Source organism: Glycine soja, chromosome 8 (assembly GCF_004193775.1).
Source record: "Glycine soja cultivar W05 chromosome 8, ASM419377v2, whole genome shotgun sequence".
Classification (NCBI taxonomy): domain Eukaryota; kingdom Viridiplantae; phylum Streptophyta; class Magnoliopsida; order Fabales; family Fabaceae; genus Glycine; species Glycine soja.
This window is the reverse complement of record NC_041009.1, coordinates 40,652,013-40,668,936: the sequence shown is the minus strand read 5'-3', so window position 1 is coordinate 40,668,936 and position 16,924 is coordinate 40,652,013. Positions and strand designations below refer to the sequence as shown.

The 16,924-nt window shown below is 32.5% G+C and overlaps 1 protein-coding gene and 1 pseudogene across 1 annotated transcript; both read left to right on the top strand.

Annotated features, from left to right (window-relative positions):
- Positions 1-240: 240 nt before the first annotated feature.
- Positions 241-10,136, top strand: LOC114424183 (annotated as a pseudogene).
- Positions 10,137-13,544: 3,408 nt separating this feature from the next.
- On the top strand, positions 13,545-15,518 carry LOC114423193 (protein ALTERED XYLOGLUCAN 4-like). The gene is made up of 2 exons (XM_028389850.1): positions 13,545-13,829; positions 13,922-15,518. The coding sequence occupies exons 1-2, from the start codon at positions 13,640-13,642 to the stop codon at positions 15,025-15,027; spliced, it is 1,296 nt and encodes a 431-aa protein (XP_028245651.1). The 5' UTR covers positions 13,545-13,639; the 3' UTR covers positions 15,028-15,518.
- Positions 15,519-16,924: the final 1,406 nt, after the last annotated feature.

The following is a 16,924-nucleotide window of genomic DNA, read 5'->3' as shown; positions in this document are numbered from 1 at the left end:
CTCGTTTGTGTGTGACCCGTATGTTCAATATTAAATCGGTAGTAAATTAAGTATGATTAATTTACTAATCAAGGTAGGCGTTTAGTAACACTTCGGATAGTATGAAGTAACATTTTTTACCTTCAAAAATCAATAGAAGAATAACATAATATTTCCTTCATCATTTATAGCTCAACGTTAATTCTAGAGTATAATATTATTGTCAAACTCTAATAAACTAACACATTCTATATGCTAGGGATGAATATGCTCTTGTTGATGAAATTAGAAGACATTTCTGAAAAATTGAGCAAGTTTTGGCCGAGTGAATCAAATGGTCTAATTGGAATTGATCAAACCATTTCACAGATTCAATCCTTATTGATAAAGGAATCAAGTGAAATACTTTTTCTTAGGGCATGGTTGGCATAGGAAAAACAACCATTGTCAATGTTATATATAATGAATATCATCCTCGATACGATGATTGCTGCATCTTGAATGTACGAGGAGAATTATTGCAACAACATAGTTTGAGTCTCTTGCGAGAGAGACTTATATATGAACTATTAAGGGTATCATAAGGTTTCCATAAAAGTGGCAAAAGCAAAGCATTATTCTTCATTTCTGCTGCCAGAAGGTTGGAATGAAAAAAAGTTCTGGTTGTGCTTGATGATGTGAATACTTCAGAAGAATTTAAATCTCTGGTTGGTGAACCAATTTGCTTTGGTGCTGGGAGTAGAGTGATCATAACAAGTAGAGATATGCATGTGCTTTTAAGTGGAGGATCAGTTCATCAAATTCATGAGGTCAAGGAAATGAACCCTCAAGATTCCTTGAAACTTTTCTGCTTAAATGCCTTTAATGAAAGCCAGCCCAAAATGGGTTATGAAAAACTAACCGAAGAGGTTGTTAAAATAGCACAGGGGAATCCATTAGCTTTAGAAGTTTTGGGTTCAGATTTCCATTCTCGATGTATAGACACATGGGAGTGTGCATTAAGCAAAATCAAGAAGTATCCCAATGAGAAAATTCTAAGTGTGTTGAGATTCAATTATGATGGACTGGATGAATTAGAGAAAAAAACATTTCTAGATATTGCATTCTTTTTCTATAATCATGACAAAGACTATGTCATAAGGAAATTGGATGCTCAGGGTTTTCATGGAGCAAGTGGAATAAAGGTTCTTAAACAAAAAGCTCTGAGAATAGTTTCAAATGACAATAAAATACAGATGCACAACTTGATACGCCAAATGGGATATGAAATAGTTCATCAAGAATATATTACAGGAAGACTCAGTCGATTGAGGGATCAAGAAGCATTTAATGTATTCAGATATAATAACCCCGTAAGACAACTATATACCACTCTATTCGATCCTATTTATAAAATGATACTTGTTCATTTTTATAAGATTTAATCTATAATATTTCTTGCATTAATTTTTTTAGATTAAAAATATCCCTCGTTAACCACTAGAAGAAAGAAAAATATTAATCATAATGATAATTTTAAAAAAAGTTATAAATTTAAGACAAATTTATTGTTATCAATTAAATTAACTACTTTTTTTAATCTTAATGAAATAGTTAATTGAGTCTTATATATCGAAACAGAGGAAATATATATTATTCCTGAGAAGTGTTTTAGTGTGGAAATTTCAATCAGTACAAATGTAATTTTTAATTAATCTTATTATGAGATTTTCAGGGAACTGATGAGGTAGAGGCCATGCAAATAGATGAGTCTTGAATTACTGATTTGAAAGTAGACACTTTAATGAAGATGCCTTGTCTTAGATTTCTCAAATTTGATGTACCATTAGATGCTGAGCTTTCCATGATCCTAAGCAATTATGAGCATTGTTTGTTTCTAGTGTTGAAAGAACTCATGCGAGTTGCAAGCGAGATTCACATAAAATTTGATCAATACCTTCTTATTCATGACATTTCTGATCCTTTGCGACTGAAGGAACTCTTAGCAACATCAAGAGAAATATGTTAGGAATTTTATAATTCCTAATTAATTAATATGAGCTACATATTATATTATATCATTTATATTAGTTATTTACATTTAGATGGTTCAATATAAAGAGATCTAATTCAATGAGCCCATTAGACTGCCAACAAAAAATTGATATGGGCTTAATGAGCGAAAACCAGTTTGATCCATTATGGGATAATGAGAACCCTAATAGGTTAAAACCTAAGGCATGATTATGGTCCTCGAGACACCAAATCAAGAAACAATTTCTCCTCTTCCCATTTGAAGAGAAAACGAAGGTCCCATAAGGAAGAAGATGATTTGATTGAGGAAAGTCATTAAACCAATTGTTCGTGACCGTTGTAAGATTCCACTGTGTGTTGATCAAACTCTATGGATCTAGATATTCCTTAAAACCTCTTAATAATCTGATGTAATGTGTTTTGGTGCTCATTTGATATTTCATAAGATTTATTAAAAATCCAACAAGTGGTATCAGAGTCACCATTACTGTTAGATTATTGGGATTTAAAGTTGTTTAATACGTATTATATCTGGATCGTTTTAGTTATATGAACCCTAATTTTATTTTGGGGAGAAACTATTTCGATCAATAAAATAATAAAACCCATAAATTTCTGTGTTATGGTCGTAAAGTTTTTCTTCTTTTTTCAAATGAATAAAAGGCCTCTGCATTTGATTTATGGGTTTGTACACAATTTTTGTTTGTGTCGCATGTGCTTACATATTATTCTATTTGGGATAAAGGTTCTATGTATCCGGCGTTGGTCTTCTTGAACAATATATATTTCGTGAGCAAGAAAGTTTTTTTTTGTTTTATACATATAAGGTTTTTGAAAACTCTTTATGTCGAATACAAAGTCACACAGACTTATATTTTTATATAAGGTCATTGTGTGCGATTTGTGAATCTATATGTATGTCATTATCATGATGTTTTGTACGTGGCACAATTTCATATATATATATATATATATATATATATATATATATATAGTTTATATGAATCAGTAATAAAGCAATGGTCTTTTGTCTTATATGAATAATTTTTTTTTGCCAACTGTTTTTTCTTCTTGAATTGATGATAGGCTGATAGTTTATGATATTCTTGTGGTTAGTATAGATTTGTGATAGCACCGTGGTATGTTCATTTTGGATGCGTAATTAGTTTACCATGATGTTGTTTTCAAATATTTACTGTTATCATAATTGAGTGCAAATTTAACCATTATGGATCATTTCCATTTATTTGCGTGTTTGGTAATTTTAATTAAATTGATTGAACCATTATGTTACCAAAGTAACCTTTATTGTGTAAATTGATTTAATTAAATTGCATGGATGTTAGTATGAAATTATTTATGCGAATTGTGCTCGGCCCAAAGGAAGACACAATTTGGCCAAATAATAACATACATGCGATGATAAATATGTGACAATTATAAAGTTTTTTTTCCATGTGCATAATAGTCGGTCCAAAGAAAGACTATTATTTGACAAAACTAATTGTCAATATTTGGTCATTGTGTTGAGAGTACCAATTACAAATTAATTTCTTTGTCCAAAGACTAGAATTAATGTTGTGTTGGATATCTTGAGATGGATCTGTTATGGGAAATATTTGCATGTCTTATTTTATATATATATATATATATATATATATATATATATATATATATATATATATATATATATATATATATATATATATATATATATATACTTTATATGACTTGCTTGATTATTTGTGAACATGATATTAGTTTTTGTTCTCTCTTTAGTTAATATTACCAGTGCTGCAAATGTTATTGCCCAAGTGAATTCTATCCCAATGCTGAATGGGAAAAATTTTAAGGTTTAGAAGGAAGCTGTAGCAATTGTTCTTGGCTGTATGGATTTGGACTTGGCACTGAGGACGAAACGACCCATTTCCACTCCAGAAACCTCTAATGAGGTAAAAATTGAGAAGTGGTATCGGTCCAACCGAATGTGTCTTATGATCATGAAACACTCTATTCTAGAGGCATTTTGGGGCTCTATTTCTAAGGGTTAAAGTGCAAAGAAATTCCTTAAGGAAATTGAGTAATACTTTTCCAAAAATAAATAAATAAAAAAACGGAGACGAGTAACCTTTTGGCTAAACTCATCTCCATGAAGTATAAAGGCAAAGGGAACATAAGGGAGTACATTATGGAGATGTCCAATCTCACATTGAAACTCAAGTCACTTAAGTTAGAGCTTGGTGAAGACCTGCTCGTGCACTTGGTTTTGATCTCGTTTCTTGCACACTTTGCGCAATTCAAAGTGAGCTATAACACTCAGAAGGACAAATGATCCCTCAATGAACTTATATCTCACTGCGTGCAAGAGGAGGAGAGGTTGCAAAGAGATAGGACTAAAAGTGCTCACTTGACTTCGACCTCTTAGAATAAGAAAAGGAAGAAGACTAAGGGTGTTGCAGAAGGGACTTCTCAGCAAAAGAAACAAAATAAGGATGAGGAATTTACATGTTACTTCTACAAGAAGTCAGGACACATGAAGAAAGAGTGTCCCAAGTATGTTGCATGGCGTGTGAAGAAAGCGTTGCCTGTGGAGCCTACCGCCAAGTGATGATGAAAGGTTCATCTTTGTGGGTGATGGCAAGAAGGTTGCAGTGGAAGCTATTTGAACTTTTAGATTACAATTAAAAACTGGATTTTATTTGGATTTATTTGAGACTTTTGTTGTATCGTCTTTTAGACGAAATTTGATTTCTATTTCTAGTTTGGACAAATTTGGATTTTCATGTTCATTTGGAAATAATAAAGTTAGTCTCTACCAAAATTCAAATATGGTTGGTTCTGGTTCTTTAATTGATAATCTTTACATGCTTGATGTTGTTAGTTCCTATAATGAAATACTACAAATAAGTTCACATGGTACAAAATGACACTTGAATGAGAATTCAGCCACCTTATGACATAAGCGTTTAGGCCACATCTCTAAATAGAGAATTCAAAGACTTGTGTTGGATGAAATTCTTGACCCTTTGGATTTATCGGACTTTGAGGTCTGTGTTGAATGCATAAAGGGAAAACGAACAAACATAAGGAAATTAGGTGCCGAAAGAGCTAAAGACGTCTTAGAACTAGTGTATACAGGCATTTGTGGTCCTTTTCCTATAACTTCTTGAAATGGACAACAATATTTCATTACGTTCATAGATGACTACTCTAGATATGGTTACCTATATTTGATACATGAGAAGTCCCAATCCCTAGACGTTTTTAAGACTTTCAAGGCTGAGGTTGAACTTCAACTTGGAAAGAAAATTAAGACTGTCAAATCTGATTGTGGTGGTGAGTACTATGACAAATATGATGGATCAAGAGAACAATGTCTAGGACCTTTTGCGCTTTTCCTCAAAGAGTGTGGAATTATTCCGCAATACACTATGCCAGACAAATCTAGCATGAAGGGTGTAGCAGAACGAAGAAACCGAACTCTTAAGGATATAGTGAGAAGTATGATTAGTCATTCCTCTTTGCCAGAGTCACTTTAGGGAGAAGCCTTATAGACCGCGGTTTACATCCTTAATAAGGTGCCAAGTGAAACAGTTAACAAAGTCCCTTATAAACTTTGGACTGGTAAAAGGTCAAGCATTAAACATTTTTACATTTGGGGTTGTCCGGCTGAGGCACGGCCTTATAGGCCACATGAAAGAAAGCTGGACTCGAGAACAATTAGCAGCTATTTTGTTGGCTATGCTGAACGCTCTCGGGGCTATAAATTTTACAATCCCACCTTAAGATCCTTTTTCGAGACGGGAAATGCGAGATTTCTTAAGGAAGTTGAGTTTGGGAAGAAAGAGAACATAAGAAATGTTGTCTTTGAGGAAGAACCTGTTATTTACAATGATCATGTCCTCGTACCTATTACTGTTCAAGACACAACTCCAATAATAAAAGACAATGTTCAAACTATTGAGATTGTTCCAGAACAAGACAACAATGAGGTTCTCCCTCAAATACCTTTAGAGCAACCTCAACAACCTCAAGAAGTTCCATTAAGGAGATCCATTAGAGAGAGGAGAAGTGCAATCTCAAATGATTATATTATATTTCTCCAAGAACATAAGGATGGAGTTGGTTTAACAGAGGATGATTCAATCAACTTCTGTCAAGCTATGTGCAGTTCTAACTCTAAAAAATGGATTGACGCCATGAAGGATGAGATGAAGTCTATGAAAGACAATGAAGTTTGGGATCTAGTCGAATTGCCTGAAGGTGTGAAACATATTGGTTGTAAATGGATATTTAAAACCAAGAAGGATTCAAAGGGTAATATCGAAAGATATAAGGCTCGTCTAGTTGCTAAAGGCTTTACTCAGAAGGAAGACATTGACTATAAAGAAATCTTTTCTCCATTATCTTCAAATGATTCTTTTAGAACTATAATGACACTAGTAGTTCATTTTGACTTAGAGCTACATCAGATGGATGTCAAGATTGCGTTTCTAAATGGTGACATTGAAGAAACGATTTATATGGTGCAACCAGAAAACTTTGTGTTAGGTGACTCAAAGTCCATGGTATGCAAACTAAAGAAATCCATCTATGGTCTCAAACATGCTTTCCGTCAATGGTATTACAAGTTCCATCAAGTCATTACCTCATATGGTTTCGAGGAAAATGTAGTTGATGATTATGTATATCATAAGTTCAGTGGGAGTAAATACATATTCTTAGTATTATATGCCGATGATATACTGCTTGCTAACAGAGATGTAGGCTTCTTACAGGAGACCAAGAGATTTCTAACAAAAAATTTCAAAATGAAACATCCTGGGGAAGCTTCTTTTGTGTTAGGTATTAAGATACTACGAGATCGCTCTCAAGGTATCCTAAGGTTGTCACAAGAGAGCTATATCGATAAAGTACTTGATAGATTTGACATGAAAGATAGTAAATTAGGAGATACCCTAATAGCTAAAGAAGACAAATTCAGTCTTAAATAATGCCCCAATAATGACCTTGAAAGAACTGAGATGCAGAAGATTCCCTATGTGTCAGTAGTGGGAAGTCCAATGTATGCTCAAGGTTGTACTCATCCCGACATAGCATTTGTCGTAGGAGTTTTGGGCAGATACTTGAGTAATCATGGATTGTAGCAATAGAAGGCAGTGAAACGTGTAATGCATTACTTGAAGAGAACAAAAGGTTACATGCTCACTTATCAAAAGTTTGACAATTTGGAGATCATCGGGTACTCAGACTCTGATTTTGCTGGATGTCAAGATAACAAACGCTCCACTTCTGGATACATATATATGTTGGCTGGAGGAGCTATCTCTTGGAAGTCTGCTAAACAGACTCTTGTAGCGTCTTCAACCATGGTTGCGAAGTTCATTGCTTGTTTTGAGGCATCTAATCACGGGATATGGCTGTGAAACTTTGTTACTAGTTTGCATGTGGTCGATGGCATTGAAAGACCATTGAAAATTTATTGTGACAATAACTCTGCAGTTCTTTACTCCAACAACAATAGGAGTACAACAAAGTCAAATTTCATTGACATCAAATTTCTGGTTGTGAAGGAAAGAGTTCAAAATAGGAAGATTTCCATAGAACATATAGGGACTGATTCCATGCTAGCTGACCCACTTACTAAAGGTTTGGTACCTAGAGTTTTTCATGAGTACACAACTCATATGGGTGTAGTTCCTAACAATACCTTAGTTTAGTGGGAGTCTCATTTATGTTTTATATCTTACGTTTTCCAGATATTTGTATTGTTTGGATTTTCTGCAGAAATAAAGTTGATGTTTATCACTCTATTCTGAGCTTGTTTTGTGTGCAATATTTGCATTGCACTTTGGATTGATCTCTATAAAGAATAAAATTTGGACTAGTTAGAAATAAACATGATTAAGATCACATTGTATGTAATATCCATGCTGCTTATCCATATTTGATTTATGTCATCGAGTATGAGTAACGGTGGTAATCATTGTGGCTTAGTCACACTGAATTGTGATGAAAACTGCAGTGATTTTCTGTTGCTATATGAGATGAACCAGATTGTATAAAAAGAGTCTAAAAGTAAATAACATACGGTTGCGCGCCTAAAGAATTTTATGATATAAATGTCTAAGGTTAATATGAAACCCAAGTGGGAGATTGTTAGGAATTTTATAATTCCTAATTAATATGGGCTACATATTATATTATAACATTTATATTAGTTATTTACATTTACATGAGTTCAATATAAAGTGATCTAATTCAATGAGCCCATTAGACTGCCAACAGAAAATTGATATGAGTTTAATGAGTGGAAACTAGTTTGGCCTCGCCTCATGTGAAGAGAAAAAGAAGGTACCATAAGGAAGGTGATTTGGTTGAGGAAGATCATTAAACCAATTGTTTGTGACCGTTGTAAGATTTCGTTACGTGTTGATCAAGCTCTCATTAAACCAATTGTTTGTGACCGTTATAAGATTTCGCTACATATTGATCAAGCTCTATAGATCCAGGTATTCCTTAAAATCTCTTGATAATTTGACGTAATATGTTTTAGTACTCATTTGATATTTTATAAGGTTTATTAAAAATCCAACAAAATAAGGATGTCACAAAACATAAAAATATGAAACTCGTCCATTAGGATCCTCAGCAATCATGAAATTGAATGCTCAAATGTGGTTGCTCAACCATTTCAGAATCTGCCCGATGAGCTACTTTTCTTGAGATCTACGTGTTACTTTGAGATTTCTAAGAGGACGACAGAAGACACCGGGAAACTCAAGCTAAATGTTCTATTCGATGGGTTAAGGTTATATGAACGAATGTGTGTCAGCTACTTGCATAACTTACTAGTCCCAAATGCTTGGGGGTATTATCAACACTTTTTCAATTTTTCTTCCATCATCTCATTTTCAGAATATTCCTTACATCTTTTTTCCCTTTTTATATCATTATTATTATTATTATTATTTTATCTTCTTTCATTTCCTTAATTGTTTCCTCTCTCAACGAGTCACAACAATTTTGGAGTGTATTCCCCTCAATCATTTTAATCTTTACTTTCGGGTTCCTCCTTTGCTTATTTCTTCAAACCACTATTATCCCAACGTGTTTATATTTGAGTTTTTACTACCATCTAAACATTTACGTTAAACATTTCTATTCCTTTTTTCTTCAAATTTGTTTACATATACTGTATTTTCTCATTTTTCTATTACTCTTTGTATTTTATTTGTCTCTTAATTTTTTCCACTTCAATTTCTAAGGGTGCCTTTCTCAAACATCATGGGACATGTAGGGTTGACTCATGCTCTCCTCCAACCTTTGTCTCAATTATTCAATCTAACCTGATTCTCCTAACATGGTGGGCAATACTATATTCATTTCATTAAACCATAATCACTTAAAACATTGTATCCTTCTCTTCTCCCCCTGACTTTGTTGCACCACTTACTCATCTGCCTTTTTGTCAAACCTAAACCTTACTCTCCTTTATCTCATTTTCCTTTTCCTTTCCACCCCTATCAAGCTCGTACTGTCCTTATTTCCATGACTGTGGAGGTCTCTCTTTGTTTGAGGTGACATCTTGGGCTCTTATTTTTTTTCTTAAAAGTTTTTTATTTGTATCATGTTTAAGTACATAGTGGAAACAAGTTTTTATTATGTATCTTGTTTTGTGGATAACGGAAACACCTTTTCACTCTCTCTGCACCTAAACTAGGTGTACAATAAAAACTTTATTTTTTTAAAGGGACTTGAAGAAAGCTTTTGAAGGAATCTTGAAGCAAGCAAGAGAGAGAAAAACCTCTCTGTTGAGAGTGACTAACTTATGCAAAATTCATTTGATCTATTCATTGTTGTCTAAAATATGATTGTGAGATAGATTTCCCGAGGAAACCCCTGTTAGGGAGAATTTGTGTTTTGTGCAGTGATTCACAAAAACTTATGTTGTATTGTTAATTATCTCCAAGCCAAAACTTGGGTGTAGGAGTTGTGGTGAGGGAATAATTGTTGTAAAATCTTAGAGCAGTGTATGTAAACTGATTAAGGGGTTTTTGTGTTGTTAAAATGGTTAATTGGTTGAAGTTCTTTGCAGTAGTGAACCTACTGAGGTTGCTGTTGTAAACCAGTGGTGTTGCTGATAGTTGAGTTCATAGAGAAAATCTAACTTGAAGAGTGAGGACTGAATGTTGCTTTGGATTTGGGGTGAATTACCAGTATCAAAAAATCCTGTGGTGTTTTCTCTCCTTTTTTCCTTTCCTCTTTACGGTTTTAAATATCCATCTAAGCTTATATAATTCTCCATCAACAAATCTTTTATGAAATAGTAGTTAAACACTTTCACAAGAAATTTTGTATAATTCCTTTTAAATAGAACCTAAAGTTTAAAGTATTGATCTGAGCAAAACAATAGTTTTCCAAAAACTGTTAAGAATTTCATGCTAAACTCAGAACAAGTATTTTTAAACAGTATTTCTGAATTGTTTTCTTATCAATTTAGTTTTACAAAAAGGAACTTAGGTTTTTTAAAACATAATTCATTCTCCTTCTTATGTTATTTTACCAGTGTTAGTATCCGTGCGTAGCACGGGATTGTACGAAGACCTCAATAGGGAGTTTATTGGTGAATATTATAAATAGTATTAACAACATAATTTTGTGTTAAATATGGACAAGAATAAAATTTAAATTAGCGTTAAAAGCAATTTGATGTCAAAATGAAAAATTCAAAATTGTGTATGTTATAGATAATGACTATTTTTTGTATTTAAATTTGAAATAAATAAGTTTGAAGATTTCAATTTTTTTATATGCACTGCACAGGACAAAAACAGCTTATTAATAAATATTATTAGAATTTTGTTAATTACTTGTATGGATACATGATTGGAACTAATATTTCTCTTTCTTTTAATTATTTGTGAATATATTTTCTCATTTCTTTAATTAGAGATATTTTTAGTCTAGAATTAATTAATTCAAGAAATAATATAAAATAATAAATCTTATAAAAAAAAGTAAGTATCATTTTAAATTTAGGCCTAAATAAATTGTTGGGATCGGATTCTCATGCAAAGTATTATCTCCAGCACTTTTGTAAGTCATTGGATGAGTACTACAATTGTTTGACATTTTGCCAGATTTTGAGAAAAAAATTCTCTCCGGCGTGCTTATGAGAAAATTTGAGCTTTGCTTGTGCAGTTGTGATTTATAGGTCGTTTAATTAATATAAAATAAATTATATTCCTTTTCTCTCCCTCTTTTTAAGTTTTCATATTGTTCTTCGAAAAGTTAGAAAATAACTTTTTCTTCTCTTTGCTACTTTAACTAAATGAAAAATAAAAAAAATTGGTAAAAATATACAACTTTTAAGACATTAAAAACTTTAAAATATTTTAAATTGGATTTTGTATTAAAATGTTTTAATAAACATCTTATTATTCGCTTATTTTATATGTGGTTAAATACATCATTTTTTGTAATAATCATTTTCATATTTGGTTAGAATTACATATTATTTTAATCTTTACTTTATTAATTTAACCTCTTATTTAATTACAAATTATTTTTAATGTGATATAAAAAAACGGTTATACAAAATATTATTTGTTTAACCTCATAAAAATAAGCGAAGGAAAAACATCACTAAAACATTTTAATAAAAAATCAAATTTATATATTTGAAGTTTTTAATATGTTAAATGCTTTAATTTTTCCTTTATTTAAGGCACGCACTTTGTTATCTTTCTTCGTCTACACTTCAACAGAGATCCGAGTATTTTTGTTTGGAAAAAATACATTGTCACAACAAACATGTCTTTTAAGAGAATGAGAGATCTTATTCTTTGACCCTTTGATTTTTCTCTTACTTCCCTTGTCTTCCACATATCCTTCGACATATCATAAGAAGAATGTTTAAAGACATTTTCTGTAAAATAAATTTCATACACAAAATACAATCAATTCGTCCCATGGCATGTAGAACATAACTTTTAAACTTTATTTGTACCAATTCAAAATATTTGAGAGTTCTAATTCATCTTATAACTTAACAATATGTATTTGGATTTAAGTTTCACACTACTCAACTCACTTTCAACTCAAGCCAACAACACTCGCATTACTCCTTCATTTATGCATTTTGAAAGTGTAATTCTTCCATTCAACGCCATTTCAACATATATCCAAACATATCCTAAGTGTTTGGAAAAAAAATTACTTTTACAAGAAAATAGTTGTGAAAAAAAGAAGATAAAATTTAGATGTAGTTCTTTATAAGTAGTATTAATATTTAATCAAAATTAAAAATTTATTTTGATAATTAATGTAATAAAAATTTGTGTTAAAGATTAACATAGATTGTTGAAGTGAAAGTCTATTAATGTGAGGAAAAAGTCTCTAATTTTTGTGAAAAGAAAATGAAAAATGAGTGAAGTTAACTATTGTGTGCGAAAAATTTAACCCTTTTTACTAAAAAATGCCAAGACCAAAAAGTTAACACTTACTTTTGTTGTGTTCACTCTTCTTCAATCGGTGATGGTGTGCACCAGAAAACATACATACACACACATACCTGAGATTGATAGAGGCTTTGAGATTTAGGGGGCTCAGTTCTCTTTCTTCGACATCATTCGGCATGAACAAAATGTAATAAGATATTAATAAGATTTACAAGAAACTCTTTTCGTACATTATAAAGTTAGAAATGTTTTACTTTTGAACTAATTAAAAACTTTTTAACAAATTCATCAACACACTAAAACCCTTTCTCTCTCTATCTTTCATGATTTTTGCTTACAAAAATTATAGAATTAAATATGTTTTTCATTTCTACAAGTGAGTTTTGATTTTAGTACTTATAATTTTTTTTTAAATATTTATTTTAGAAATGCAGAAAATTTAGAGTACATTCATAAAAAGATATTAAGTTATGTTAGAGTTACCGTTTATTGAGCTCAAAATTACCTTTATAAAAAGGATCAAAGCATTGTTTATGGGTTATAAATGCATTAGAATGTGCATCACAACAAATTTGAATGACATTGCAAACATGCATTTGCTTGTTACTTATGCGTTACACTTACTTTGGAATGAATGCACTAAAGTTACAACGGAAATACAAACATGTGCTTAAAGTGTGTTTAGATTAACGTTAAAATCACATTAAACAAAAAATTACATATTCCAATGCAAAATTTTCAAAACAATACCCATGTTACTTTCTGGTTGCATTAAAGACAACGGAGACCTAAACACACACTTAATGTTTGGAATAAAATTACTTCTACACAAAAATAATTATGGAAAAAAAGAAAAAAAAAATTAAATGTAGTTTTTTTTATAAGTGGACTTAAATCTTAATAAAAATTAAAATTTTATTTTATAATTAATGTGATAAATTTTTATGTAAAAGATTAACATATATGATTGAAGTGAAACACTAATTATAAGGGGAGGAAAAAAATGTATCCAAGTTCTGTGAAAAGAAAAAGGAAAATGCAAAAAAAATTATAACCCTTTTTGCTATAAAAAAATGTCAAGACCAAAAAGTTAACACTAACCTTTGGTCTCTTCTCACTTCTTTGTAGGTGACTGTGTGCACCAGAAAAGAAAGCAGAAAGAGGAAAGGTAAGATAAAGCAAGAATGGCAGCAACTTCAACAAACCAAATCAAAGACCAATCTCTTTCACTCACCAAGAGACTCTTTCCATGGACCCTCTATGCTCTAATCCCCATAGCTCTTCTACACTTCTACCTTAATCCTCTTTCATTTCCTCCTTCACCAGAATCTGAACTCCCTCATTCGTTCACTTCTCACTTTTCTCCCCCCTCAGGTACACACACACTTGCCAACAAATCTAAAGCACCAACTTTAGTTACAACTTTCATTCTTTAACTCATAGCATGCTCTTAATTTCTTTTGCAGAAGATGAAAAGGCTCATGATACCCCTTGTGACTACTTCAATGGCAAATGGGTCAGTGACAAGAGAGGCCCTTTGTACAATGGAACAACCTGCGGCACGATCAAGGAGAACCAGAACTGCATCAAACATGGAAAACTTGACATGGGTTATCTCTATTGGAGGTGGAAGCCTAATAGTGAGTGCCAACTTCCAAGGTTTGACCCTCATGCTTTTCTCAATGTTGTGAGCAACAAGCACTTGGCTTTTGTAGGGGACTCTATGGCTAGGAACCAGTTAGAGTCACTTCTTTGCATGTTAGCCACTGCTTCAAGTTCAACCCTTTTGTTCAGCAATGACAGCAACAAGTTCCGCAGGTGGCACTTTTCTTCTCATAATGCAACTGTTTCTGTGTATTGGTCCCCCTTTCTTGTAAAGGGTGTTGAGAAATCTAGCAGTGGACCTGATCATAATGAGTTGTATTTGGATCATGTTGATGAGAAATGGGGTGGGGACATGGGTCAAATGGACTTGATTGTATTGTCAATTGGGCATTGGTTTTTGCATCCTGCTATTTATTATGAGGATGGTTCTGTTTTGGGGTGTCATTATTGTCCTGGTTTGAACCATAGTGCAATTGGGTTTTATGGTGTGTTGAGAAAGGCTTTGAGGACTACCCTTAATGGGATAATTGATAGGAGGGGTGGTAAAGGAAATGATGGGGTTGGTGTGATTGTGACAACATTTTCACCTGCTCATTTTGAAGGTGAGTGGGATAAGGCTGGTGCTTGTCCTAAGACTAGGCCTTATAGAAATGAGGAGAAGAAGCTTGAAGGGATGGATGCTGAAATGAGAGAGATTGAGATGGAGGAAGTGGAAGCAGCAAAGGTGAAAGCCAAGGGAATTGGAGGGTTTAGGTTGGAGGCATTGGATGTGACCAGATTGGCATTGTTGAGACCAGATGGCCACCCTGGCCCTTACATGTATCCTTTTCCCTTTGCCAATGGGGTTCAAGAGCACATGCAGAACGATTGTGTTCATTGGTGCTTGCCAGGGCCTATAGACACATGGAATGAGATTTTTCTGGAGATTTTGAAGAAGTGGGAGGAACAACATAAGAGTGAAGAATGAGGTATTTTCTTAGATCTTTTACTGTTTAATACCTTTCTCACATAGGTGATGGATATAAATATAATTGCAATGGTGAAAATGGGATTTTAGTTGGGGTTGATTGTTATATGTGATATGATGTGATATGGGTTCTTCTTGAGCTTTTTTCTCCCATAGTGGAAAAGAAAATGTTTGAAGACATCACCATAGATTGATTAGGGAATTTGAGAGTGACAAATGATTGAATGAAGGGTACTGGACACAAAGGTGATTTTGGAATACATGTAAATTGGTCAGCTAAAAATGTTGAAGATGGTTTGATTTGAATGTGAACAAATGAAGGAATTCAATTTATTACACATGGGCTACCATTTTCTGTCTTGCCTCATATGGTAGCCATCAATTTTGTCTAGTGGGATATTTTACTCAATGGGAAATTTCCCCTTGCCTTTGACTATTTTCTTTTTCTGTAAGGCTGATCCCATATCCCCGACTTCATATTTATACTTGCATTTTCTTTTCCTTACTCCTCAAAAAGTGGATCTACTAGTCCATTTGGGACTGCTAGCAGTTTAATCAAGTTCTTTTCTTTATTCCTTAAAATGTGGATCTACAAGGAAAAAATTGAATTGAAAATGTTGGTGATTACGTTTGTGTCCATGCTAAGGACAATTGGTAGGCCAGAGAATTAAATTGGTTGGATCTCAAGCATATGGTTTTAATTCTTAATTGCTTAAAGGGGGTTTAATTCACTTGGTTGAACAGGGTGTGTGCGTCTTGTAAACCCTTGGCATCGTGTTTAATTCCTATGGATAAAAATAAAAATCATCGATAATGGCCAATATAAAATGTACCCTCTGTTCGAATAAAAAAGTGGAAAAAAGAACGATTTGAAGAAAGTTTCACAAAGTTAAATTGGCAACAGATTTTTCATTTTTGCCAGGCTGGGTTCATGTGTTCATGAATCATGAGTCATGTTGGTTGGCATGTAGCATCCGGAGAAAGTTACTTGATATTTGCTTACATGGGATGTGATGTGAATCATGTGATTGCCTCAAAAGATTTGAGGGGGCCATCTATGGGAAACTAATTGACCATGACTTCAATTTTTTCTTTTTTCTTTTTTTTTACTCTGCTCTCGATCATACTGTTTTTTCTTGCTGCAAAATGCTTAGTAGAAACTTGTTTGGTTTAGAGAATGGAAATATAGATGATAGAAATAGAAGAAAAATATTTGAATTAAAGTAGAGGGTAAAAGACATGAGAACTACCAAATTTCTCTTTGATTTCTTTCTTTCCTCCCCAAACCAAAAACAGTGCAGAAGGTTTTTTATGAATGACACTATTCATTTTCTATGAAACATAAGGTATTTAATAAGCTACTAACAATATAACTCATATCTAGGATGGAAATGAGCCCAACAGTATGTCAAGGACTTTTGGTTCGACTTATCTAAGGTTCGACTCGGCTTGACTTGTTTACTGTAAAAGTCAAATTCAAGCTTTTTAAAAAGCTTTTTTTTAGATAAAAAGACCAAATCCAAACTATAAAAAAAGCTTGTTAAGTAATAATAATAATAATAATAATAATAATAATAACAACTATTATTATTATTAAATAACAAACTTTTGAAACATTTTTAGCTGATACTTAACTATGTCAAATTCAATTATTGTTATAATTCTAGTGCTATCAAAATGTTAAACATTATGTTTGTGGTAGAAGTCTGCACTTTAATTTATTGGTTTAAGGGTGTATATCTTGAATTATATTTTGTTTGCTAGCTTTATAGCAATTGACAGATTAATGATGATTGTCTATCCATTTTTATGGCATTATGAATGGCAGGATAAAATGACATAAAATGCTTAGAGAGTTCATGGAAAATTTTCAAAAAGAAAGAGACTCAAACTAAAA

Bases quoted from the DNA above. Each gene is read 5' to 3' on its own strand.
- LOC114423193 (XM_028389850.1), top strand. From the start codon at position 13,640: ATGGCAGCAACTTCAACAAACCAAATCAAAGACCAATCTCTTTCACTC. The intron at 13,830-13,921 runs GTACACACACAC...TTTCTTTTGCAG, and splicing joins TCACTTTTCTCCCCCCTCAG to AAGATGAAAAGGCTCATGAT.